The following is a 27,305-nucleotide window of genomic DNA, read 5'->3' as shown; positions in this document are numbered from 1 at the left end:
TCGTGAGCTAGTTCGACAGCGTCGCACTTTGCACTACTGCGCCACTCAAATGCGTTTTTTGTTTGTCCAATATTTAATCTTTATTCTATTTTCGTATGCGTCGTGTTTAATTTCATCTGCGCTCATGCATTTATCTTAAAATTACATTTATAACGTGTTTTCTTTATGTTCCTTTGTATCTGTTTTTTACGTGAAGCACTGGACTCCCTTTGAGCTGTATGAAAGCTGCTATAAAAATTACAAAGTTTATTCATTGAATCGTTATCATTATAACATTTTACGTCATTATTTTTTAACAGAATGAATGTATGCTGACAGCTGCGGCCTCAGGACGCTTGTTGAAAACCATCCAAAAAAAACGAGACTGAAAGGTTTTGACTGAAATATGACTCAAACGAACACTCAGGTTAAAACAGCAGAAATAAATCAACATTACTGTCGGTATTGTCTCACATGGTGTTCAGTCCCACGCGCGTGCAGTACGCGTGGATGTGACAGTGCTCCTGCAGACCGTCCGAGTTGCAGGGCGTAGCCGTGTGGTCGCAGTTTCCTCCGGAGTATCCCTCCAGACACGAACCTCTCCGACACACGCCGCCGCTGCCGGGACGGTTATCACACACACCGTGGACACAGTGACACTCTGAAGACGCACGCACATATAAAGGGATTATTTCAGGAGGGTCAGTTTCAAATATGACAACAAAACACACAACATGCCCTTTTGTTTCTTTTTCTATAAACAGGTGCTTTCCAGCTACTGCAGACTAACTTTACTAAAAAAAAAGAAAAAAAAAAAGGATAATTTCCCCCCAAAACAAAATTATACAACAATATTACGACAATGTAGTTCCAATTTTAACCAAGACAAATATTATTCCCAGAGGATGAATGCTGTCTTTTTAATGGATAATTTTCTCTAGCGGGGTTTTTTATTGAGGTTGACATTTTGTGGTTTTAAGTAAAATGTCTCAACTAGTTTTGGATGGATTGCTTTTCAATTTTCGTACCGACATTCATGCAATTCAGGATGTGTCCAAATCCACCTTTGCTGGTTTAACGGCGGATGATCGGAGCTCAAACATTTTTGTGTTTTGGGCGTTAAAATGAAATAAACCAATCAGAATATTGATGGTATCATATCAGCGATCATATTTGCCAAGAAATCGGGAAAGAACGCTTCACTTTTATGAAAACAGATCTGCTCGATGTTCACCGTTACAATCCTTCACGTTGAAATCTTTTTATTTCTAACCTGTTGCACGTACGCGCGTTGTGCACCCACCTTTATGGGCACTGGATGGGACACCTTCATGCAAAAGGAGCCCATAATCTCGTCTTAACATTTGTGAATCGACGTGTTCAGGACGGATCGAGAAGTCGAGTTGCTCTTTGGGATTTAACGAAGACGAGCCGTTACCTTCGTCACAGTTTTCTCCGTGCTTGGTCGGATCTGAGCAGATGTGGCAGGCGACACCGCTCAAGCCCGGCTGACAGCTGCACGAGCCGTTGCCATGGATACCGTCAAAGCACTGCATGTGGTATTAAAGGAAAAAAAGAAATTCGAATAAAAAAAACAAAACACGTCAGCTGAGAGACGAGGCTGCGGTGACGGTTCGGTTTTTGAAGGTTGCTTACTGTTCCTTTGTCGTAGCACGGATGCTGAAATCCTCCGATGCAGGGTTTACAGTCCGGACCGTAGAAACCTTTACAACACTCTGCTACCTGTTCAACACAAGTCAGATAATTCACTCCTAACTGTAGTTAGTAGCCCACCGGCTCCGGGTCAATAAGGCCATTTCACACTTCCCTTCCTCTTTCAGTAGGAGCGCTCCAAGTGTTTGACTCCATGATTTCTTCACACAGTCAGCACCTTCTTGTTTGAAGGCATAATAATAATAACAATAATAATCTTTATTTTTATAGCACTTTTCTAAACTTCAGTTGCAAAGTGCTTCACATAAAATAATCCATTAAAACAAAACAAGTGAATTCTAACAAGTCTTAACAAACACAGTGATCGTATAAAACAACTATAAAAACAAATTAAAATATAAAAGAAATAAGAGTTGATCACTAAAATCAACTAAAATCAGCAAAAGGCTCTCCGATAAAAGTATGTTTTAAGAAGAGATTTAAAAGATGCCGCTGACTCTGCAGATCTTTATTTCCTCCGGCAGCTCGTTCCATAACTTTGGGGCCTCTGACTGAAAATGCTTTTGTTACCCTTTAAGTTTTAAGACGTTTTTTAAACGTTTTTTTTCATCTGAGGATCTCAGACTAACTTATGGCTTGTATGGAACAATCAGGTCAGCTAAATAGGAGGGAAGAGAGGCTGCGAAGTGTCTTAAAAGTCAACAGTAAAATCTTAAAATCAATTCTAAAACAAATTCTCACGGTTCTCACTCTCACCTGTTTGGTGGCGTTGCAGTGTTTGGCGCAGCCTTTACTGAGCGATGGTTTGAGAGGAGACGTGACGTACTCACAGCCGACCTGATGACTGTCCTGGAAAGATGGAAACACAGATCTGCCGGCGTTATGTTCTCTTTTACTAAACTATGATGTTTAATGTAAACGTGGTAGCAGCGTTTAAATGTCACATCATGTTTAATGAGAGGCAGACTGGTGTCAGAGGAAAAGATCTTCTGTGACTGAAACAAGAGAGGAAGCTATGAAACGCTTCCTTTTTGAAGACCACATTAATAATCTGTCATACTTTCACACAAACCGAGAAATAATCAATAAGCTTGTGAATTTTTTGAAATATTCCAAAACAACAACATTCATAACGGGTCAAATGAAAACAAAATTCTGCACAATTTCTTGGTCAGCTGTCAAATTTAAACATGTTAGCTCTTCAACTTTGTGCATTGAGTCAGATTTCTTAGAAACATGTCAAGTGCCTCAAGTTTCAAGCAGAGCAGAACAAAAACAGAAGTGTTGGAGGGATAACGATGATGTGTTTTACCATTTCAACGCTGCCATCTGGACACTGAGTCTCATAGAGGTAACTGCAGTGAACGCACGGACCCTGGAAACACACAACAACCAATGCTTAGCTTTTACTGTTAGCGTTCAGCTTCTGCTGGTCTGTCAACTCTCTGTGTGAAGAGATTATCTCTGATGATGTCAGCTGAAGTCATTCTGATGATAAGATTATTAAGATTATTAAAATGTTGTATTGGCACTGAAAAAAAAAAACGTTCCCTGAAAAGTACAGAAATTAAAAATGATAAACTTACAATCTCCTTATTTTAGCATTTAGCGTATTTTTGTGTTACAACGTGCTTTCGATGTCAATCTTCAGAGTTTTTCCTCGTGTTTGTCTGCTTTCAGTATTTTTTCAATGTCACAGGTTTCAATGCCAATCTGTAGTTTTTCAGTTACATGTTTCTGTCACCGTATTGGTGTGGAGAGGAGAGGTTTAAGGGGAGGAGCAAAGAGCGTCGGATTTACATGCAATTTGCATATAATTTGCATATTAACGAGGAGCACTACTATTCCTGAACCCACCCCAACTTTTAACGGATGTTATGCCGGAACATCGTAATGCAAAATATATCCAAATAAAGTAAGATAATGAGGTTGCAAGATTATACTTTTTTTTAATGACTCTTCAGAGTTTTTTTTTCCAATGGAAATGTTTTTTGTTTTTAAATGCCAAATGTTATTTGAAATGCCAAATTTTAATGTCACTGTTTTGGCCCCATAGCTCTCGGCCTCCATCTTCTCACCACGGTGATCTTGCTCTCACGGACATCACAGCGGTGAGGCAGGATGGGAAGGATGGAGGGCGGATACAGCAGCCCGTCAATCATGTGTATGATCCCGTTGGACGCCACGATGTTGGTGCTCGCCAGACGGATGCCGTCCTCCCCCAGTAAGATCTCGCCCTGGAGGGTGAAGAGGACGACAGGCGGTGTTAAAGGAAACGGATAACGGTCTGGAAACAAGTCAAACCGTAACAACGTCTGAAGAACCAATGAGAGACGCTCACTTCATCCGACACAGTGATGGTGACCTTCTGGTTTGCTATCGTCTGAATCTGAGGGAGGGCAGTCAACTCGTCGACTGTCAGCTACAAACGGGAAAATAAATCTGCAGTATTTTTCAAAACATCACGTTGGACAAAACAAATAACATCCGGATGGTGTTTCTATTTTGAGCGCCTCAGCAGCAGGGGAGAAAAAAAAAAAAAATCTTTTTTTTTTTGTGGAGGTAATGCTGGAGGAAAAAAAAATCAATAAATCTAATGGGAACCTCAAGCAGGAAATATCCTGACAGTTTTGCCTTTTATGTCTGAAAGATTTGTTGTGAAGAAGTGGCTTGTGAGGACAAAAAAATGTTTTTTTTCTTTTCTCCCCGTGTTTTGTAAAAGGACGAGGAAGAAAAAAAAAAAAAAAAAAGCAAAGGAGGAAAGATTGACAGATAAATATTGATGGAGGTAGTGTGTGGTGGCATCTTACCGCAGCCTGGGAGAAAACGTGGTGTCTGAGGAGTTCCTGAAGTTTATGTTTGGCCTTAAAAAAAAAAAAAAAAAAAAAAAGCACAACATGATTTAAAAAGCTTTTATGAATCAAACTAGACATACAGGGGAGTGGATCAAAAAATGCACGGCAAAGACACAACTGTCGCTCCCCACCGCCGCCATTTGTTGGATTTTGGGTCGCTGCCACTTCTTAACTGTCTCCCAAAAACTTGAAACAAAATTCTGATGTGTACTCTACTCAAGTTTCAGGTCCATGGTGAAATTGCAAATGTGTACTCACTAGTGGTAAAAAAAACAACTAATAAAAAACACTGATTATGATCAAGAGGCATAACTTGGAGTAATTACATGAAAATGATAGCTTCCCCCGTCTCTGTGCACATTACTGTGCTTCGCTCTGTTCACACACACACACACAACAGAACTTGTTTTTATCGCCACTCGTATGAGCTATTTCAAGAATTACATCATCAAGTGTTCAAATTCAGCCAACACATTATTGTTTGTTTTTTTGTGTTATTTAGTCTTTTAGGCCTACACTGGGGTTTTCTGCATTAATCACAAGTAGATGAAAACACGAATGAGACGCGACTCCTCTCCGCGTGTCCTCACGTCATTCAGCATGTACAGGATGCTGCCGTCTCGGGCTCGGTCCACAGCCTGGTTGGTGGGGACGAACACGGTGAGCGGTCCCGGACCCCGTAGAGGAGGAGGCGCCCCGCAGTTCTACAAACACACACGAACACACATCTGTAGCATCGATTCACTTAAAAACAACAACAACAACAACAAAATAAACAGTTCAAACCTGGATAAAAACTCATCATTCATTAAGCCCCCCCTCCCCCCACCCCCCTCGATGTCAGAGCCAGAAACAAGTACTCACATCGACCAAAGACAGGAAGCGGTTGTACTTTCCATCCTTCATCAGAATCTCTCCGATCGTCTTGTCGGCAAACTTGACACAAGAAAAAAAAGGGGAAGGTGAGCAAATAACTTTCAAATGTTACTGTACAGTCGAAAAAGTCAAATTCTCGGACTTTCACTGACAAAACATTAATTTCCACGACCTATAATGAACGGCGAAATAGTCCCCCGTTGTGCTGATCAGACAAAATCCAGCCACATTATTTTATTTTTGGGCAATTTACGAGCTTTATTTACTGGTTGAGAGGCATTTTCAGTACTAAACTTAAAGATTTTGAACTGCTTAAACAATAAACTGTGAAAAATATTTCCCCTTAAATGAGCACAAAATTTCTGACAAGCTTCCCCGCCTGCAGATTTCCCTCCAGTAGGAGAAAATATTACATTTTGATAAATGGAAACTAAAATTTGAACACGCTACCAACAAAATTCCAGGATATTCGATGATTTAGTTAAAAGAAAAAAAAAAAACATTTTAAATCCCCGGATTTTCCATGTCGTTAATAGACTTTATAATTTCCTGATGTTCCAGATATTCCATGACCAGTGTGAACCCTGACTGGTAGATAAAATCACGGCAATATATTCCCTCAAAAATGCTTAGAAAGTTTGTTAAAACCCTTTTTTTTTTTTTTCCGTTTGATTTTAACGACTTTGTAGTTCATTTCTGTGCCAATGACGTATTTTGTGTTTCCAGGAGGTTTCCCACATTGTGGTGAAGTGACCCTTTAGCTCACCCGTTCGTCCCGAGAAGGCTTGTCAGAGAGCGTGTTTGTGATCGGCCGGTCGATGATGTGGATGATACCGTTGGCTGCTGGCAGGTCTTGCTGGATGACGGCGTACAGTCTGCTGGGGTCGTCCATCAGGATGAACCTCTACGACGAGAGAGAGAGACGGACCACAGAAACTTCATGAACACAAGAATCCCCGGTTCAGGTTGATTTTTTTTTAACATTGAGACATGTAACCCGACTTTCGACGGAGAACTAGTGGAAGCAGGATGAAAGAAAACATCGTCGTGACCGTGTAGTTCTGTCTGAAGTGTTCATCTTGCTTTTTATAAATATGTATGAAGTGGGTTTTTAAAACCGAGATACAGTCATTCATGTTGTCATGATAGTTACAACCAAAACTAATATTTTTTTTCACATCAGTAGTTAGCTCTCACTCGAGGAATAGTTAGAAGTAGACGAGCTGCTTTATTTCACTGTCCTTCTCATACACGTTTTTGCACTTCATCTTTTGTATTTCATGTTTTTCCGGTCCATGAAGGCATTGTTTCTTTGTGAAGTAAATTTAAGTGGCTCAACAATTTGCGTCGCGAGTTGATAACGAAGTGAAAGTAGTTTTGTGTCTTTCTCACAGTGCAATCAAAACCTGTTTGTGAGTAATAATATAAACAAGGAAATGAAAAATGATATGGATTGCGAAATAAATTGTTCTTTGCAGTTTTTCGTGTTTTTTGTCACAAGCTCGAGTGAATTTTGCTTCTGAAACCATTTTCATTCACAATCAAAACCAATCACAAAAAAAAAAAAAAAAACTTTAATTGTGAATCAGGCTTTCTTCGGTTGAGAGTGAAAAACTTTTAAACTTTCTGCCTTCAGGAGAACTACAACCTCCGGCACACATGCTGACGGCGGATAGCGAAGTCGTATGGACAAAACAGGGAAACGGGAGTGTTGTGTGTTCTCTGTGTGGGTGTGTTTTAGGAGAACCGGTTCCAAGCAGCGATAAGAGCAGTTTGTAAAAAAAAAAAAACTGGTGACGTGGGACAGAATTATGAGCCTCAAACGTCTGCATCTGTCTCTCAAGGCATTCTCTGCTTCTGACAAATTATCTCTCGTCAAATATCTGTCATGATCTCACACACACACACACACACACACACACACACACACACACACACACACACACAAACTGATCAGACAGAATACATGCATTGACAAAGCTCCTCCCCCCTATGATTTATTAGGTTAAACAGGAAGCGCAGACTAGCCTCGTTCCCGAGAGGAGACACCCTCGCAGAGAAAGACGCTACAAGATTTAACTTCACACCACGTCTACGAGGACGGTTCCTGGTGGGGACACCGGGAGCTCTGGGATTTCTGAAACGGAGGAAACACTTGATCTTCAACCTGCTGCGGAGTCTCTGTTATGATCTGAAAGAGCCACGACTCAAAAGTGAAAGTAACTGTCGACGACGGACTGACTTTCCCGTCAGCTCACTGCGTTTTTCAGCTTTCAGCTCAAAAGACAAAATGGCTTCCAGATCAGAGGTGGATCTGTCTTGTCCCATCTGCCACGACATCTTCAAAGAACCCGTGGTTCTGTCATGCAGCCACAGCTTCTGCAAACTCTGCCTGCAGACGTGGTGGAAGGAGAAAAAAACACGCGAGTGCCCCATGTGCAAGAGAAGGTCCTCGAAGAGCGACCCCCCTCGTAACCTGGCGCTAAACGCCGTGTGCGAGACCTTCTTACAGGAGAGATCGTCCGAGGCTCTCTGCACACTGCACGCTGAGAAACTCAAAATCTTCTGTCTGGATCATCAGCAGCCGGCGTGCGTCGTCTGTCGGGATTCGAGAGCGCACAGCGGCCACAGGTTCAGGCCCATCGACGAGGCCGCGCAGGATCACCGAGAGGAGCTCCAGAAGTCCCTGAAGCCCGTGCAAGAGAAACTGGACCTCTTTAAAGAAGCTAAAGGAAAGTGCGAGGTGACGGCGAAACACATTAAGGTCCAGGCCGAATGCACAGAGAGGGAGATTAAGGAGCAGTTTAAGAAGCTTCACCAGTTCCTACAAGAGGAGGAGAAGGCCAGGGTCGCTGCTCTGAGGAAGGAAGAGCAGCAGAAGAGCCAGATGATGGCGGAGAAGATCAAGGCTCTGAGCAGAGATATAGCAGCTCTGTCAAACACAATCCGAGCCGCAGAGAAGGAGCTGAGAGCCGCAGACATCTCCTTCCTGACGAACTACAAGGCCGCGATGAGTCAAGTGCAGCAGCGCCACCCGCTGGACGACCCAGAGCCGCTCTCGGGAGCTCTGATCGATGTGGCCAAACATCTGGGCAACCTGACCATCAACATCTGGCACAAGATGAAGCAGACGGTCTCCTACTTTTCCGTGGTTCTGGATCCCAACACCGCCGACCCGGAACTCGTCGTGTCCGAGGATCTGAGCACCGTGAGATCCGGCGAGCGGCAGCAGCAGCTTCCGGGAAACCCGGAGAGGACCAAATTCTCCTGCTCCGTCCTCGGCTCCGAAGGGTTCCACTCGGGGACTCACGGCTGGGACGTAGACGTCGGACGCAACCAGGACTGGGAGCTGGGCGTGTTGGGAGACTCCGCCCAGCCGGACGGACGCTCACACGAACTGTGGAGGGTTTTGTTCTCCAACGGTGAATTCAAGGCGTTCTCGACGACAGGTCTGGAGACCGTTCTGCCGGTGAAGACGAAGCCGCAGAGGATCAGAGTTCATCTGGACTTTGGCGGCGGAAAGTTGTCTTTCTCCGATTTCGACACGGACACACACGTGCACACCTTCACCCACGGCTTCACCAACACCCTGTTTCCTTACTTTTACACCGAGGACACTCGTCCGCTCAGGATCTTACCAGCGAAGGTCTCTGTGATCGTGAAGAAGCTCACGGCGTCATGATGACGCAGATAACGACGGGGCTGGTCAATAAGAAAAAACTGTGGGACACATTTTGTCAACTGTCACAAATGTTCGTTTACTGTTCTTAAAGGGATCTCATAAAAATGACGTTTCAAACAACAGCTCCAAATCAGAGATGAGGCCTGTTTCATAGCAAAGCTGAATTTAGGGGCTTATTCCAATAATGTGATTAAATACTGTGATTATTTTAAGGAGCTAATAATAAAAAGCTAATAATTTGTCTAGAATGACAGGATATTTTGGGTATAGTGTTATGTTTGTTGTTGTGTTGTGGCAAATTTTTCTTTTCTTTTTTTATCACAAAAATCTCAGTTTTTGGGGCAAACAATGGAAAAATCTTTTCCAGGGCCGATCAAACTAACTAAACCCACATGTGGCAGTAACTTTGATGTGTTTCACTCATTACGACATGATATACTTTTAATTTTACGTATGCTGAGTCAGCCTGTTATTGCTTGAATTGTTTTAGTAAAATGCAACGTAACCGAATGACAATTAAAAATGTTTTCCTGTAGCAGACGCTTTGTGTTTTTCTGACGCTTATTTTGATTGTGGGACAAATAAAAATCCAGTTAAAGAACCAATTTTTTTTTTTATTGACTGCATGTTGCATTTGAACATTTCGGCACTATTGAGGACTTTTTCTTCACCATCATCGCTGAAATATGTTCCACTTTCAGTTTGGCTGCTCTGACCTCTTAACATCCAAAGTATTCTAGTTGGGTATATAAAAATGAAGCCTATAATCTTCTGAGTTTCCAGACACATCAGGACATTGGACTTAATAACTGCTCTTTTAAAGCCGCTGTAAATTGTACGCCTTTATATTTATGAAAGTGAAGAAGGAAAAAAAAAAAAAAAAAAAGCCAAGGAGCTGCTCTGATTCCATTAAATTTCTTCTATTATCAAAAAATAATTTCAGGCATGCAGCTTCCTTTTTGTAGTTTGAATAGTTGTTAACAGTTGCCATGGAGTTTGTTTGTTCACCTTGTTTTCTTTGGTCCTCAGCTTGGCTCCTCCGTACAGGTTGAAGTCTCGTCCCTCCAGGTCTTTGTAGAGGTGCTGACCCAGGATCAGGTGGTTTCTACACAGCAGCTCCTCGTTAACACCCTGCGGAGACAGCGCAGGTTCGCAGGTCACAAATCTGGAAGGCATTTAATCGATCAGGTTGTTTCTCCATGTTTCTGAAAACAGGTACGTCCGAATGTTGCCTGTCAGATTTCAAACCTCGTGAGCTAAAACATCCTCATTCATGCCTCGTTGATGTTTCTCCACAGCATCCCGCAATTACCGTTTCATATAAATCTGCCTCGAGCCCATCTTTTAGTAGACCACCGTTTACTGTCTGTATATTTCTAATTATCTTTTATTTGAATTCTTGCTGTAAAAATTTTAAATTGCCAACACAGGTTACCATGGTTACCTCAGATCTCACCGTCCAAATGTGTCCGTCGGTACCCAGAGGCCTCACACTCTGCTTTGTTCTAGTTCGTTTTGACCATCTGTCACTATCGGTCTTCGTTTTCTGGCCGAGCCGAGTGTGTGTGTGTGTGTGTGTGTGTGTGTGTGTGTGTGTGTGTGTGTGTGTGTGTGTGTGTGTGTGTGTGTGTGTGAGATGGAACAAAGCAACGAGGGAGGGGCCCTAATTTAAATCCGTAATCTGACATTCTTTGATTTATCTTTTGTTGCTGTGTGATGATTTATGAGGCCTTTATGCAAATCTAGCGACCTTTATGTGAAGACAGGTTGTGTTCAGACCATGAAGATAAAAAAAAAAAAAAAAGCAAATATAGTCAACGGTTGAGAGATGATACTAAAAAGACTAAAAAGCAGCCGGATGTCAAGTCATGTCTGAAGCAAACCGCGTGACAAACGACCGAGTAGTAAAATGGGAAATGATTATTTCTGGGTTTTCTGCAGTTTGTTGGTTGCTGATTAATCGTCTGGTTAACGGACGGCCTTATGTGACTGTGAGGGTTTAGATGGACATAAAACTTCCTCACTTGAATCATCAGTACAAAAGATAAACACCAGTGTTAGATAAATAGCCAAAAGGTGTGAACCTCAGACATAAAAACTAAAGGAGTGAAGTCAACCGTGACTGCCTGAAGATTTCGGTGAGAAACATCCAATCAGAGCTTCCGCTTCATTCTGAATGTTTGAAGACACGCTGATGTCTGCATCTCTACAGCGGGAGAGTGTCCGTCGTACGAAACTCGCAAGTGTTTTCACGTCAACTTTTATCATCGACTCAACTCGCTTGGAACCCCGACAGAGGTGATACTAAGACCAGATACCAAATACCATCCATGGACAATGGAAAAAAATAAATAAATACATTTTTTAAAAAAAAGGGAGAACATCTGACGCCACACTCGCCCACCTGCAACGTAAAAACCTTAATGCACCGCAGGCCTGTCAATCAAACAGACACGCCCCCCACCACAAAACACAGCTGTTTGAGGCCTAATATCTAATCAATTATTTTCAGATGGGCCGCCAGAAAACTAATAAGAAGGAGTGACTTTAGTGAATGACACTATTATTACTTGTGGTATCAATGTATTGATTTTGTATTTCATGAGAGAAGTTGAATGGGAGTCTATGGAGCCGGAGGCTTTTTGAAACCAACCTCTAGTGGCCCTCGGTGGTATTGCAGCTTAAGGCACTTGTCCATCTACATAATTTTTCCCACCTCTGTTCCCACCTCTTCTGATTTCAAAAACAGATCTGAATCAGATTTCTCAGAAACAAAGCTGAAATAACTGTTTGTTTGACTTAATCGCTCAGATGATCGCTGTGCTTGAGCGCTGAGAAAAATTGGGGCGACATTAATAAGAGAGAACTTTGACAGACTAGCTGACCTACATTCAGAGGTTTTTTCATCAGGGGGAAAAAAGCTGTGAAGGGTCCGTTGTGACTCAGCAGCATGGAACAGCCGTTCTCTGAAAAACACAGAGGTCAGAGGTCACAGAAAACAACACCAACCAAAGACAAGGAGAAAAAAATCGCATATCTCATTTCTTAATGATTTTATGAATATATTTTTTACCTTGTAGAAGACAGGATAGATTCACATTATTACTTGTGTATTAACTATATATATATATATAGTTATTGCTGTCTGAAATTGAATATAAAAAGACATAATTATGCGTTCTGTAAAAGTCAAAGTGCATAAGTGGCTGTGAGCTCCAGTGATCTGATCAGAACTGTAGATTTTAGGTGTTGGATGGTTATAAACATGCCGATTATATCCAGTGTGGACACAGTTTGTCAATATAAACACAACACTTTTGGTTTTGCTCCCATTTTTCACGAGTTGATTAAAAGATCTGAGAATTATTTTAAATGTGTCGATCTTTGAATTCATCTCGGGGAGCGAAAACAAAGGAGTTGGGTTTTTATTTTTGTTGAGCGTAGAGAAGTTTTTGCATTAATGAAGTGCATGCAGCGTATATATGTGGTATATTGAACGAGGGCCTCGGTCTCCTTATCTCGTGCGGCATGCCAGATTGCTAATGTTGGCGTTTAATGCTACCGTCAGTTGTGTGAGGAGCATCGTGTGCTTTTAATCTGTGTTTTTGGACACACTCGGGTCGTTTCCCTCCACTTGTTGGCATTATTATTTCTGCTAGATGCCGTTTCTGACAGCTGCCTATTTAACAGCGGTGTGTCTTTAAAAAAAAAATAAAAGCATGCGATGCACGAATGCATGAAGAATACTAATGTGTCTTGGCGTGCTTCTTTATTTCTAAATATTCAGCACAAACTGTATAAAATTTAATTGTGCGCTGACATCCCAGATTGTTCGTGACCTCTCCATCGTTACAGTGCAGCATAACGAGCAGTTTTTCTCCCACATTTGTGCTTTTTTTTGTTTACCGAACAGGGTGACGGCTCCCGTCAGGTTTTCCCTCTGGCTGCCACTCCTGTCCAGCTCGATGAGACGCTCCATCAGGTTACCGTAGCAACGGCGGCCATCACCTATCTGACCCGCCTCGCACACACACCTGGGAAAGGTTAAGATCGGTTAATTAATGACACTACAATTCACAACCGGACTGTCGGGCGTGACTGAATCACGTCGGTTCAGGATCCGATTATTTAATTATTACAGTGGGTGGAAAAGGGTCGGGCTCTGCGCCGCGGTGGATAGATGAACTGTGAGAGGGGGCGGCGGCTCTTCCAAAGCTGTGGGTCTGATGTTTGTCAATAATTACAGACAAGATAAACAAAACAAAAAATCTAAACCCAGAGGTGAAAGTGTGATATAGACAATTGCTATTATTATCATTATTAAGTGAAAAAGCTGCTTTACAGCCACCAGTTTAGTTTACCAGTGAATCTCTCCTTGTTCCTGTACAGTTCAACTGCACCCAGCTGAATCTCACGCCATGTTTTTACTATTGGATGTTATTTCCATTGATTACATGTAGTATATGTTGCACCCGGCACATTCACACACACTTGTAAAAGAAAGCCAGAGCATGTCGGATCCTGACAGACGCCAGATCCGATCGCCCAGGATGCATTGCGACTGTGTGTCTGACCTGGGATGCCCGTCCAGTTCAGTCTGACAGACAGCCGTAGGGTCACATGTGTCCGCTGAGCAGGCAGAGACGAGATGACAGCCAAACTCTGGGCTGCCCCCTATAGGGGACATGCCGTACATACACTCACAGCTGGACTGAGAGACAGACAAGACACACAGAGTGAGGTTAAACACAGATGCGGGATTTTGTTTGGGTTTGGTTTCTGGTTCTGGGTGGAAGGGTGGAGGTAGGGGGGAGGGGGGGTTCTCCTCTTCACCTTGTTGGGTCCTTTGAAGACACACACGGTGGAGTTGGTGGGACACCCTCCGTTGTTCTCCAAGCAAGGGTTCCTGGGTACGCAGATGCTGCCGTCGCCCTGGTAGTCGGGCTTGCAGACGCAGCTGATCCTCGAGCCCGTTGAGGAGCACTGAGCGTTGATGTCGCAGTCTTTCTGCGAGCAGATACCTGAGCGGGAAAACAAAGATCTAACCTTGTCAGGACAAAAGACTCATTGTATTGTCCTCAAAACGAATACAATACTATCGTAATGCAAGAATGAAATCCACTAAAACAGTCAGCTCTAATTATTTTTGTCCTGCTTGCAGCCGAGACTGAAACAGAAGGATTGGGGGTTACAAGAGAAGGTCTAACTCCTGTTCTAGTTCAGTACACAGAGAAGGGATCTATTCCTGGTTCTACTCCATATTGATTCGGATATTATTTTAGACCTGTTCTCTGGAGGGCAAGAAACTGATCTATGTTTACTTCTGGTTTTAGTCTATTTCCCCAGCGTAATCCATTTAAGCCAATTGTGCGTTTTTTTTTTAATTATTATGTTTTTGCTGATTCATCACTATTAAAAATGCAGTTGTCGCCACTAACTCACTATCATTAGCCTCACCTGCATTACAGGACGCTAAAAAGTATATCAAGCTACCAAAAAGTAGCCTGCAACCCTGCAACTTACAGTTCATCCCATCATAAGCCTTTGGTCTGAACTGGCCCTGTTTACAGCAGACAGACCAAACACAGTCTTTTGTGAGAATATTCATGATTTTCGCATCAATTTAAATCGTGTCTGAAATTGTTTTTGTTTTTCTTTGATCGGGATCAGATGAACCGAAGCAGAAGTTTGAAAACAGCCTGAAATAAAAAATAAAAAAAATAAAAATGTGTATCAAATAAATGTGTATTTACGCATGCATTTCTGTGACATCTTCTTGTATCCGGGCAAACAATCGCACTCGGCGGCGTCTCCTTCTCCTCTACAGTACGAGTAGGGCTGGCAGTTACTGCACCTGGTGCTCACTGTCGGAAACAAATGAATATGTTAACGACATACCAGAGCAACAAGTCTGTTCCCTGATGTTTTATGGACATGAGTATCAAAGAACATATTTGCTACTAAACCAAAATGTATCTTAGTTTTGTTTCATCAAAGAATTCCTGAGCTACAAAATTCTTGTGTTCGAAACAACAAAAGTTTGACTTTTCCTCCCTTTTGGAAATCGTTTGTTTCCGTCAAGCAAGTCCGTTTATTCCCGTGTTGAAATTTTGTTAATGTTTGCTCACAAAGCAGGAACAAAATATTGTGTCCTTTTTTTTTTTTCTTTTTTTTTTTGCTTCGGTTAAATCGCTACTGTTTTATTTTAGCCTGACGTTGCAAATTCTTGTTTCAGGAGAGATGACAACACAAAATCATTTGTAATTCTGTGTTTTCTCTCAACGTTTTAGGATTGAATGATAAAAAATACTAAAATTTGAATTACTATTCATTTTGATGTTTGTTTACATATTTTTAAGGGGTATTTCTTTCAGAATTTTCTCCATTTGGTCAGTGAACCCACGATGAAGCAATAGGACGAATACTATTCAGTCGTCTTAACGAAATGAAATGCAGTGACACAGAGTCTGATGTACGTGGCTCGTGTAACCGGGCGTGTTGGAGGTCTCACCTTGGTCGCAGCGCTTCCCGGTGTACGGCGGCTGACACAAGCACCGCCCGTCGCCCTCCGGGCCTTTATTACACACTCCGTGCACACAGTCACACTCTGCAGACACACGGACCGAGTGTCAGTAATCACCTTCAAACATGAGGTGACAGATGCTCCTGCAAGCTGCTGAAGACGGTCTTCCAGTTTTTTGTTTTTGTTTTTAATGGTGAATTATCTGCTTTCTGCATTAAGAGAGTAAACACAACCTACCTTTGTCACACTGTGCCCCAAAAGCATTTGCATTCTTACACTCCTGACAGGCAAAGCCAGAAAAACCCTCCTGAAGAGAGAGAGAGAGAGAAAAAAAAAAAAAAAAGGTCGTTGTTGTTTTTTTGACAAGCAATTTCTATTTTGCAACATCGTCAACAATAACAAAAAAACAAAAACATCTTATTATTTTCAAACTGACAACTTCCCCCTGCGTTCCCTCCCAAAACTGAACCGAAATAGACGTTTGAAGAAGATTGACATGATCTTAACAGGATTCATTTGTGTCGTTATGATTTATTTTATTAGGTTTTAATTCTATATTATTCTGATGTTGTTTGAACATGTATAAATATAAAAACAATCCCACTGGAATAACACAGGTGGCACGAAAGGGACACTACAGGGCTTTATTTATTTATTTTTTTAAAAAGAAGTATTTTCTTAATCAAAAGGTAGTTGGATACCTGTAATGTTGAGCAGAAAAAAAAATAAAAATAGAAAAGTCATGAATGAAAATGTTTAGTAATGACTGCTGTCGGCATGTAAATACGTGAGACTGACCTCACAGACGCAGGTCCCGTTGCCCACGTCTCCGTCCATACAGGCTCCATTGAAGTTGCAGGTCTTCCCCGACCAGCTGGGGCAGGCTGCAGACACACATGCACACGCACACGCACGCACACACACGTGACAGCAGTGACACGTGATTAAAAACGATCAATGTGTTTTCATGTAAGATTTGAGCGCGTGCAGCTCCTATGCATTTCCAGGTCATGTCAAACGCCGTGAGATGATCTAATAAAAAAAAATAAAAAAATAAAAATAAAAAATCTCATCTGTGTCAGACCGAGTCATCTGAAAAAAAATAAAAAATAATAATAATAAAATAAAATAAAATAAAAAAAATCTCATCTGTGTCAGACCGAGTCATCTGAAAAAAAATAAAAAAAATAATAAAATTAAATTAAAAATACATGACAGCATCGATGCGTCAACAGCCGGCGTGTCAGCTCTCTGAGCCGCTTTCATGTTTTCAAAATGTAGCAGAACTCAAGGAAAAAGTTTCCTGCAGAACATCGCTGACTCGGCAGCAGATGAACACGTCATCAGAACAAAGACAAAGTGTCAGAAAAACAGATTGTTATTCTGAGCCGGTGTTTTTTGTGGTTTTTTTGAGGAGCATCCGAAAAACACTTGGGCAGAAAGTGGCTCGGTTGCGTCCAGAGCACGAGCGGTTTGGGCCCTCCCCCCCCCAAAAAAAATAGTGAGCACAGCATCGGGAAATCAATACAACAATTTCTTGCTGCCTGATTGAGAGAAAAGCAGCTTCATCCCAGACGAGATTGACTTAATAAAAGAACACAAGGCTTTAATCAGGAGAAGTCTGGGGGAGGTTTGTGGAGTCGGAGCATCTCTTAACTTGTCAGGAGGGTCAAACAAGGACAAACACTTGGTGATGGAATGAAACTACAAAGAAGCTCTTTGGATCATTGTTAGATCATGCAGAAGATAACAAGGGTTGAACAAAACGTGTAGTTAAAACTAGAAGGGAGGCAAATCAATTCCCAAAATATTCAAGTGCATTTTTTTTTTAGAGAACAAAATACAACAAATTATCTATAATGTCTACAATGCAGCTGAGAATAAATAGAAGTTGTATGGTTTTAATATACGATTGGTTCCTAAATTTATAATTACAATAAGTATATTAAAGATATCTGGAGTTCAGATAAGCAAAAACATAGACTACATTTCTGTCAACAACTTAATGGGCAGTTCTTAACTCATCAAAATATGAAATGCAGATTTTCACGGAAATAAATATGAATATAAAGTGTCAGTCTATATTTTACGGTAAAGTAATTTACACGTAAAAATGTAAAACAATAAACCACGTGAAGAGGTGTTTTGACTTTTTACCTTTAACGTAAAATTTTAATGGCGCTGCCGTGTTTTAACCGTAACGGCACGTGATTGGTGCAAAGAAATGTCCATCAGCACGTACACCAATCAGAACAACGGAAAAAAAAAAAAAAAAGAACGACCCCGCCCTCCTTGTTAAAGGTCGTTTTATTTAATTTAACATTTTAATTTTTAAATATTGGACACTTTTTGGATTATTTTATATTTATTGTGACCCCCACCCCCTCCTAAAAAAAGTTAGTAGACCAAACAAATACATTTAAGTAAGGCTTGGATGTATTCCTTCACACATTTAGCTGGCTAATTTTGTAACTTTGCTGCCTAGTTTTCTATGAAACATGTTTTTTGGGACCATATTATTTACATACATTTTATTTAAACGTGAAGGTCTCTGAAAATCCTCTGTTCGCTGACCAATTCCAAGACCCAAAGATGTATGTAACTGAAAAAGCAGCAGATAGTCTCACATTGTTGACATTTTTTCTTAAACAGTAACGTGAATGACTAAAATATTCTCAAAATTGCCAACTATTTTACTGACAATGAACAAACTAATTTTTTTTTTATCTGTAAAAGAGCAACAAAAAAAAAGCCTAAAACAAAATGATCAGAAGGATTTAAATTTCCACTTTAAGTCATTTGCAAAGACATTAAATCTGTCTGTCTCGGGGCGTTTTCCTGCACCACTCATTATTTGACAAAACAGATTTCCTCCGTCTCTTCAAAAAAACCTTCACAGACACTTAAGGCTGGGCAGCTGATTGTCAGCTGATAATGTAGTTGCCTGGCAACAACGACGGTGTCCTGTGTAGTTAATTAAACAAAAGTACAGGTTAACGGCAACACGCGGCCACACTGACGGCGCAGCCGACAGGTGAATATTGAATTACAATCCGGGACGGTCAGTTTGAGGGAGTTTCACACTCAAATGGGGGAAATAACAAGAAAAAAAAACCACCACTGTATTGGCTCGCGCGGGACTTTGGGTGATGACATCACGTTGTGTTGCAGCAAAAGTTGAACCCTTTATTTTTATTTTTTTTATCATCTTTTTTTTTTTTCTTTCTTTCTACAGGACACGTTGTTCTGTCTGAGTCATCTGCATCAGGACCGACACGACTGTCTGACTGAAAGGAGTGAGGCGGCGCTGCTGCTGTGAGTCTGAACACAGCCTGGGTGTGTGTGTGTGTGTGTGTGTGTGTGTGTGTGTGTGTGTGTGTGTTTGTGCGTCTTACGGAGACACAGCGGCCCCCAGTGCTGTGGGCAGCACTGTGGATGCAGGAAACTCTTCACACAGTCGTGCCGACATCCCTCCAGCTGCAGCTCCCTGCCGCCGATCTGCACCACGTAGCTGCAGCACACAGTGACCACGAGGTGAAGACACACACACACACACACACACACACACACACACACACACACACACACCTGCAGCCACACCTCACACTATCATGACACACCTCGGACCCTATAAGCTTTGGGGCGGTGTATTAGAGGTCCAGGTATGTCCAACGCAACCTGCCGCGTACCTGCAGTTGGAGGTGCGGACGTTGCTGTAGCCGTGGGGACAGCTGCTGGTGGCGGCGGCAGCACAGGAGGTGCAGGGGGTGTCCGTGTCCTCCCTCTGTGGGACATCACACCGGCCGGGAGGAGGAGTCTGAGGAGAGCAGAGGAGCTGGGTGAGCGAAGGACCGTTTGTACTTTCTGTCTGTTGTATCCAAATGGTCCAGATAGTACTGTCACCGTCCCTCAGCAGTACCGGCGGTACGACGACCACTACAGCACCATAAATATCACACCAGTTGGTGTATTATTCATCCTATGTTTCATATACCGACATTTTATACTCTGAAAAGGAAAAACTAAACCAAAAAGTTAAAGCGAGCAAACATACGATACTACGCTTTGTGTTTTCGTGAACGTGAATCTGTCCTATCAAACAAACTGGAAACACTTTCAGGAAGAAGTTTAAATTAATATCGATACAGACATTTTAAAGCAACACAACGATGACCAAAGAAAAGAGTCATTTTTAATCAGACGCAGATATGGTGCTGCAAACCAGCACGAGTCCGCGCGTGCATCATGGGAAATGCAGCTTTCAGTGTTTTTTCGGTGTTTGAAACAGGAATCCTGACGACTGTTGGTGATCCCGCGACTTTTTACTCACTCACAGTCTGAAATATCTCGACGACAACTGAACGAACCGCCGACAACGTTTGTCATCCACGTCGCTCCTTTCACGGTGAAACCTAACAACCGTGGTGACCGCCTGACTTTTCATCTGGCAACCATTATCTGTCCACCAAACACTTTAGTTTATCCATTAATACCTGCAAATCTAATGACATCCCCATCAGCCTCAGCTCTAGTTTGTGTTTTGTGGTGATATGGAAATTAGCACAGTCTGGCTACAGACTCTTATATTGTGATTTTGAGCCGTTAAAGTGACGACATCTCGTCTAGGTCTCTCGTGAGTTCCTGAATTTCCTGGAAGTACAACTACAAATCATTAAAGTTTTTAGTTACTATTACATTTTCCTCAGGCCGCTGCTCTTTTACCCCCTTAAACTTCCAGAGTCCACATAATCCACTACGTCTCATTCACCCACCCAAAATCACAGCATTAGATTCTGTACAAATGAGCCCCTTAATGTTCTGTGAGCTCAGGCTGCAGAAGGAAAACAATGAGTAGCGTAACTGTATTCATCTGAAAGTGAAGCTTTCCGCTGATAATTTGGAAATAAATAAAGTTCTCTGAGCGTGATGGAGTTGGAGGTGTGTTACCTGTTGTTGCGGTGACGTTTGCAGGCAGAGCTCCGACAGCAGCAGCAGCAGCAGCAGCAGCATGGCTCAAAGTTTCACATCCAGAGAGAAAAATAAAACCCACCAACACCAACACAGAGTCCTCCGCAGTCAGTAGGCACAAAAAAAAAAAAAAAAAAAAAAAAAAAAAAATCAGTAGAGTCAGATCTAAGCTAGTTTTCCTCCTTCCATGTCAAGTTCAAACCTCAAATTCAACCCGGCACTATGAACTACAGGAAAAAACACGCAGATAACAACATTCTCTTTGCAGGAAAAACAAAACAATAGACAAAGTATTCCAGCAGTCGTAGGTGCAGGAGAACTGAAAGCAACCTGCTATTTATAGATATAAAAAAAATAATATACGTACTTATAATAACAAACTAGAGGGTGGATCCAGACTATTTGTTGCTTATCAGTTGTATCCTGGGCTCACTTTGAGCCTGTTATTGTGGGGAAATAACCAACAAATTACAGCCAACAAATTAACTCTGAGCTCAGGCGTCCACAGCGAGGAAGAAAGCACCCGCACAGGCTGGAGCGAGTGTTGGTCACGTCTTTTCCTCTCTAATCTAGGAAGGGAAAGAAAAAAAAAACAGAAACTGGCAGAGTAGGAACCTCCCAGCAGAGGTCATCTCCTCCTACTACCCTCCATTGTAGTAGCAGCAGAGGCACTACAGTAGCAGCGGTTCACAGCACTTGTTGAAGTCACATGAACGATTATAAGAGCAGTATAGTGTAGAAGTAATAGTACAAACAAACACACACAGCACTCCCCATTTTCACTCTCCAACCGCCAGTTTAATTTAATTCAATGTTATTTATATAGCGTCAAATCACAACACAGGTTATTTCAAGGCACTTAAACACGTTAAAGTCCTTTAACTGTACAACATTATACAGAGAAACCCAACAATTCAACAATTCCCACGAAAGCCAGGAGGGAAAAAAAAAAAAAAAAAAACTCAGACAGAGGGAAGGAAAAACTCCCTCTTAACAGGAAGGAAAACCTCCGACAGAACCAGGCTCAGAGGTGGGCGGAGGTGAGAGGAGAGCAGAGGGAGAAAAGGACAGCATAGAGATTCCAAAACATGAACTGTTGATGGGGCCGACCATCACAGAGCAGACACATGCAGCTCCGTGGCCGGCGGGCATCCTCAAAAAGAAAGAACCGAAACTACGCGAGCGAGGGAACTGAATGGAGAGGCAACAGACGATAAACAGCAAAAACTGTGGGAGAGAAAAGGCACGACGTTAACGAGATGTGATTAAATAAGGCGCAAGAAAGAAAAAGTGATTAGCTGCCCTCAAAAAGTATGTGAACGGTAAAGTTAAACTTCAATCCAGTCATGTATGAACAAAACTAGAGGTTTTTTTTTTTTTTAATGAATCTGGCCTCTTCTATTTTAAAATGCTGGAGAGTTTTACTGGAGAAATGTATATATTGAGATTGAAAAATAATTATACAGACTTCTGCTTCTAAAATAGTTGTAAAAACAGGGAACATAATCTTATTTTTTTGCCCTCGTCTGAGCGATAGAGAGAGAGAGAAAGAGAGAGAGAGAGAGAGATTGTGAGAAATCCTGACGCTTCCTGACAGGAAGTTTTGGTCAGATTTTCCCTCCCGGTCGTCCCAGTGCGGTGTGATTTAGACGGATTTCCTCGTCAGCTGACACGACTCCTCGTCTGCCTCAGGAGACGAAGAGGAACCAATGTGAAAGCTCCAGTTTCTTTCCTGTTTTAATGCAGTTGGAGTTAATGAAACAGTCAAGTGGTCAAAGCGCAAAGCAGACAGAACAATAGCAGGAAGCGGGCTGAAAGAAAGCCGAGGTTTACTGCCTTGCTCATTGGCTATGCGGCAGCATATTTGATCCTGTCAGCTGTCAGCACACAGTTGGGAGGTTCAACTTCCAGTCGCACATATTTGCCTATATTTTAATTTTGCCCTCATGTCGGTGGTCTGAATTTAGAGTAACTGAATTACACACTTTTTAAATGTAAAAAACAAAAAAACAAAACACGTTTTGACTTGCTGTTTTAATTGTTTCTGGTTTCCATGTAAACGCTTGAATATTTGAATCAGTGTTTTGCAGCAGGATTTGTCTGCTGAAATTGATCGATGAGAAATGTTTTGCGTAGTCTGACCGATTTTTTTTTTTTTTAATTTCATGTAAGTTCGTGTGGCACCATGAATAATTTATTTCATGTTCGTTTGACATTTGTTTATCCGAGTTTGTGGTTCAACGGTTGCATCAACATCAGTCATTAAGCCTGTAACGGCTCGAAGCTCGGTTCAAAGTAAACATCTGATAACGATTGCGATTCAGCTGGAATGAAAACGCACGCTGTCAAAATACTCATATTTGCTTTAATAAAAAGAAGTGAGAGAGTTTTCATCAAGTGAACAATAACAGTCTGTTTATTTTCAGCCGTTTTCTCATCCTCTTAAAATTGTCGCCCCCCTGCGGAAACTTCCATCTACTTGTGTCTCGGTGTGTCTTTATATTCAATTGTTCAGAAAAATAAAAAAAAATCTGATTCACATCCAGTCTGAATAAACCTGTAGGAAAAGTATTGCATTTTAACTAACGTGGTCCATTGGCGACTTCTTAACTCATAAAAATCCACATAAATCTGAAGGTCATTAAAATTATGACCTCAAAAAAAGCATAAAATGTCTTTTTTAATGAGGCAGTTTTCAGTTTTAGGTGAGAGTGAAAAATGTTCAACTCAACAATTTAATACAGGAAGTTTCTCCTACAGAATTATAACGTGTCTAAAACTCGAACTTCTCCAGAGAAGCATAATTATCCTCTGGACCCTGTGTGACTGACTGTCACCAACCACCCACCAACTTCGCCCGCTTAATTTAGCAGTTAAATGCTAACATTTGCTAATTAGCAGAGCGTGTGTGATAGTGAAGCGTAGAAGAAAAGTACACTCATTTTGAGGAGGACATTTTTGCCTGAAAGTGGCGCTGGAGGAGAAGTCGGGAGGTCACTAAAGTCATGATAAATTCAACGCCTGCAAAAAAAAAAAGACAAGTTACCGAAGTTTGTTGCCACCGTGATCATTGTTATCTTTGAGCGTTATAACGGCACCAAAGAACTGCTGACATCTGGGGGAAAAAAGAAAAAAAAAAAAGGAGGAAAAGCATCAGGAGAAAGAGGGACCTGAGTCAGAGGTCGTGGACGTCTCTCGGCCCCGCGACCATCTTACCCTCAACAAACATCTCCAATCTGCACTGAGCTGGAGAAAAAACAGCCAAGAAAAGCAATGAAAAACAAGAGGAAGAGGGAATTACACACACACACACACACCGTCGCTCACTGCTGACTCGTGAATAATCTAGAAAAACATGAATCGAGAGGCAAAGAGGGAGGTGGGAGGTTAGGGGGGGGGGGAGGATGGGGAGGAGGGATGGGTGAGTCGGAGGTCGTGTCTTAACCTCCACAAAATGCCTCCAATCAGCAGTGTGAGCTGTAAAACACGTCCAAACAGACGAGCAAAAGCCGTGAAAGATTAGAGGAAGCGAGAATGGATTTACTATCAGTGTCACATCCTGTCGGTATTCCCTGGTGACTCTCTGCTCCAGCTATCAACAAAAAAAAAGAAACAAAAAAAAAGGCTTTTAACTGGATGCAACAGGATCCAGAACACCTCACAGTCCTCCAATTACCAGGTTACAAGCTGTAACCACTAACTTGTTTACTTACTTCAGTAAGGTATGTAATCACGTTTTGTTTTTTTTAAATCTTTTGAAGATGTACAAATCAGACTTTCTTACAATCCAACGTGCATTTGAGTGAATTGAATTCCACATGTCGGATAACATAACTGGAAAATGGAGGACGCTGCAAATAGCGGTGAGTTTCAGCGCAAGCTGAATATCTACCGCTGCGACAGCAATAAGAAAGATACACAGAAATTTAAATGTGAACTTTAAAAAAAAAAAGCAAATTTTTAATGAAAAAAAAACAGAGCAGCCGCAGAAAACCCTGTAACCCTTAAGAACAGAAAGGAGTGACATTTCTCAAGATAAATACTAAATCTAATTAAGGTATATGAATCCTAAATTGAACTGAAATAATATTACTCAATTTGAATACTGGAATAAAATGTTGATTCTTCGTCTGAACAGATTACTTTGATTTCAGCGTTACGCTCATTTGGAGGTTTCTTCCGGTGATATTTGAAACGGACGACAATATAGTTTTTCTAATTCTGCTTCCTGCGGTTCCATTGAAACCGCCAGGTTTTTCTGCGCCGCCCGAAGCTTTCACACACATCTCTGAAAATCCCTTTGTCCGTGTTTTTAAATTAAAATATTCATCCTCATCCGCTTGTATTTTTGAGAACAGACAGTCAGCATGTCGTGTAGAGTTCGTCTTCATAACTTAGATAACAGCCCCTTCGTCTGAGGAAAATGTTCATCTTCCCACCGGCCTCATCTTTTCCGAAATGTGCCTTTGCATTTCCTGCATTACGTTGCCCCCCCACCCCCACCCCCCACCTCGTTAGCCTCTGCGGCTTCTAGACACCCTCCATCTTGCCGTTGCCTAGCAACAGTGTTTTGTACGACTTAACCGCATGAACGCCGCACACACGACTTCCCGCGTTGTAACCGCGAGCTCACGAGTTCCACGTGAACGCAGCGACTACACCTGCGTGGTTAAAGAAACGGAGGCTGCGTAAAAAAATCTGCTGCTAAACGGGACCGTTAGTTACACGAAACTGCTCGGTAACAAATTCATTTCACGTCGGGTAATTTTCCGAGGTAACGCCATTTCATGATTCTTAATTTCTTTTACAGACAGAAAACGTTTAATGTTTTAATCTGAATTTTAATGCGCATCAACATTCCTAGAGATAAACAATCATAAGAAAATCCCTGAAATTCTTAATTACGCGTCAAAAAATGGTATCAATTATTGTCTGGCCAAACGCTGAATTTTCATCCCATTTAATTATAAATATGTTGAGAAGGTATGCACTGCCGCTCAAGTAATAAAGACATTTATCTCTCTAGTGGTTTGTCTGACTGACTGTTAATCCCGTTTCAAAATACACCGTCACTTTGTTCCAAACAGAAATCCATTTCCATGTGATCAAGCTTTGCATTACCGAAGAAATTCTTTAGTACAGTTATTTTCTTCTCATGGAAGCAGAAACTGAGATTCTTTCCTGTTGGTCAGTTGACCTACTGAAACTCGCAGTACGACAAACTGGGGTCAGATGGTGAGTTCTGCTGATCGGGCACTTCCTTTTACAGTATCTCTGCCCTCGGCCTGTTAAAATTGTCGCTAAAAGGGAAATCGGCTGAACTTCGCGAAGAGCAGCGCCGGCAGACAGGAAATAGAGGAAGTTGAACCAGCTGAAAGGTGGTTGTGTTTTTAGTGCTGCTGGACCGCCGAGTCATCAAATTCTCACTGAGCGATGAGTCAAAGTCACCTGAAAACCTCGGGTTTGAAAAGTCTGCAAAAAAAAAACAAAAAAAAAACATTCAAAGTCTCAGAAAAATATCAAGTACATGACTTCAGTCGGCTTTAGTTTCTAAAAAATGTGAAAAGATCTTCACACGCCGGAGAAGCCGGAGAATCCCAGGAAGCCAGGCAGTCAGAACACATCTGGTCCCATTGGGTCTCCTCATGCTGCTTTTTCCAACAGAAAAGTTCCGGTTTTTTTCGGTGGCGCCCCGGTTCCCCAACGAAGTTCGTTATGAAGCTTTGAGCGCCTTAAAGCAAATATTTAAACCTAGTTACACGAGCGAGTGGTGGAAATATAAACAATAAGTACGTGGAAGAGGCAAACTTTATTTCATCGTTATGCTCTTTTAAATAAATATGTACTCTGATTTCTTTGGTGGAAATCCACAGAATGGTTCTGAATTTGCTGAAGCCGGTTCTGCTTTGGTGCAAACGCCTGTTTCAGTCCACAATGACAGAAACCCTTCAAACAAATTCTATCTTTCTTACAGATTTCTTTTAAACTGGTGATTTATTGTACGTTGTTGGTCTCGGAGAGAAATCCTTAAAAGAAATATCTGGTTTATTCAAATTTTGGTCCTTTTTTTTTTGGTGGTTTTGTCCTTCACCTAATCCATAATTATAATAATATATCTTACATTTTGATGTTGTACTGAACTAGCGATCTTAGGACTGATGTGTGAATATTCCCGAACATATTTTTGAGTTTTAAGCCTCAATATCTCATAATATCATAGTAAACCTCTTTATGGCAAATAAAAACGGCATAAAGAGGTTTACTATAAAACTATGAGACAGTATTTTACATCTTTTGAACAACAAATTATTTCATTTTTCGTTGTGACAATCACAAGTAAAACAGTAGAAAAATGCTTTTGGTGACAACTTTCCATTTTCTGCCTTCTGTATTTGTTTTTTGTTTTTTTTCTGAACCAACCAAGGCGTCCTTTGAGTGAATGAAGAGCTCTGTTTTAGATTGCCAGACAGGAATCTGTTTTATTATCATATCTGATTGTGGAAAGAAAACAACACCAACGCGCACACTGCAGGTAACTCGGTGCCGTTTTTGGTCTGAACGCCTACCGAACAAAACAAATCACTGTACTGCAATGAAAATGCATTTTGCTTTGGAATCAGGAATCCCTCACCTGTGGCAATTACTTTTTTTTGGTATTTACTTGTTTTCCTGTTGTTAAATTTGACATTTGCAGAAGGTGTATTCGTTTTAGAGACTCACGTCTGGTCCCATGGACCGTTTTTGGGGT

General features: G+C 41.6%; 2 protein-coding genes across 4 annotated transcripts in view; one reads left to right on the top strand and one right to left on the bottom strand.

Annotated features, from left to right (window-relative positions):
• stab1 (stabilin 1) overlaps positions 1-21,072 on the bottom strand; it is a 60,838-nt gene extending 39,766 nt beyond the window's left edge. The window contains exons 1-24 of one of the 3 annotated variants that reach the window (XM_069150515.1): positions 20,925-21,072; positions 20,537-20,657; positions 19,279-19,406; positions 18,985-19,100; positions 16,388-16,473; positions 15,827-15,896; positions 15,578-15,673; positions 14,820-14,930; positions 13,900-14,087; positions 13,641-13,777; positions 12,973-13,100; positions 11,956-12,032; positions 10,075-10,197; positions 6,151-6,288; positions 5,373-5,444; positions 5,099-5,212; positions 4,464-4,517; positions 3,995-4,075; positions 3,732-3,890; positions 2,966-3,028; positions 2,410-2,502; positions 1,636-1,722; positions 1,418-1,529; positions 454-640 (exon numbers count right to left, since the gene is read on the bottom strand). In XM_069150515.1, coding sequence (XP_069006616.1) covers positions 454-640; positions 1,418-1,529; positions 1,636-1,722; positions 2,410-2,502; positions 2,966-3,028; positions 3,732-3,890; positions 3,995-4,075; positions 4,464-4,517; positions 5,099-5,212; positions 5,373-5,444; positions 6,151-6,288; positions 10,075-10,197; positions 11,956-12,032; positions 12,973-13,100; positions 13,641-13,777; positions 13,900-14,087; positions 14,820-14,930; positions 15,578-15,673; positions 15,827-15,896; positions 16,388-16,473; positions 18,985-19,100; positions 19,279-19,406; positions 20,537-20,599 — 2,483 coding nt within the window. In that variant the 5' untranslated portion in view covers positions 20,600-20,657; positions 20,925-21,072. Of the gene's footprint in view, positions 1-453; positions 641-1,417; positions 1,530-1,635; positions 1,723-2,409; positions 2,503-2,965; positions 3,029-3,731; positions 3,891-3,994; positions 4,076-4,463; positions 4,518-5,098; positions 5,213-5,372; positions 5,445-6,150; positions 6,289-10,074; positions 10,198-11,955; positions 12,033-12,972; positions 13,101-13,640; positions 13,778-13,899; positions 14,088-14,819; positions 14,931-15,577; positions 15,674-15,826; positions 15,897-16,387; positions 16,474-18,984; positions 19,101-19,278; positions 19,407-20,536; positions 20,696-20,924 lie in introns of those variants that run through there. The other 2 variants (XM_069150524.1, XM_069150534.1) reach the window with 2 other exon arrangements.
• LOC138198846 (E3 ubiquitin-protein ligase TRIM35-like) lies at positions 7,417-9,667 on the top strand. The gene has a single exon (XM_069150546.1). It carries the CDS (start codon positions 7,675-7,677, stop codon positions 9,064-9,066), a length of 1,392 nt encoding a protein of 463 aa, XP_069006647.1. The 5' UTR covers positions 7,417-7,674; the 3' UTR covers positions 9,067-9,667.
• Positions 21,073-27,305: the final 6,233 nt, after the last annotated feature.

This window comes from Embiotoca jacksoni, unplaced genomic scaffold, assembly GCF_022577435.1.
Source record: "Embiotoca jacksoni isolate LCO1_2020_lvr unplaced genomic scaffold, fEmbJac1.0.p SCAF_1, whole genome shotgun sequence".
NCBI lineage: Eukaryota > Metazoa > Chordata > Actinopteri > Embiotocidae > Embiotoca > Embiotoca jacksoni.
Note: the sequence above shows the minus strand (reverse complement) of the source record. Positions and strands in the feature narration are given on the sequence as shown.

Bases quoted from the DNA above. Each gene is read 5' to 3' on its own strand.
- LOC138198846 (XM_069150546.1), top strand. From the start codon at position 7,675: ATGGCTTCCAGATCAGAGGTGGATCTGTCTTGTCCCATCTGCCACGAC.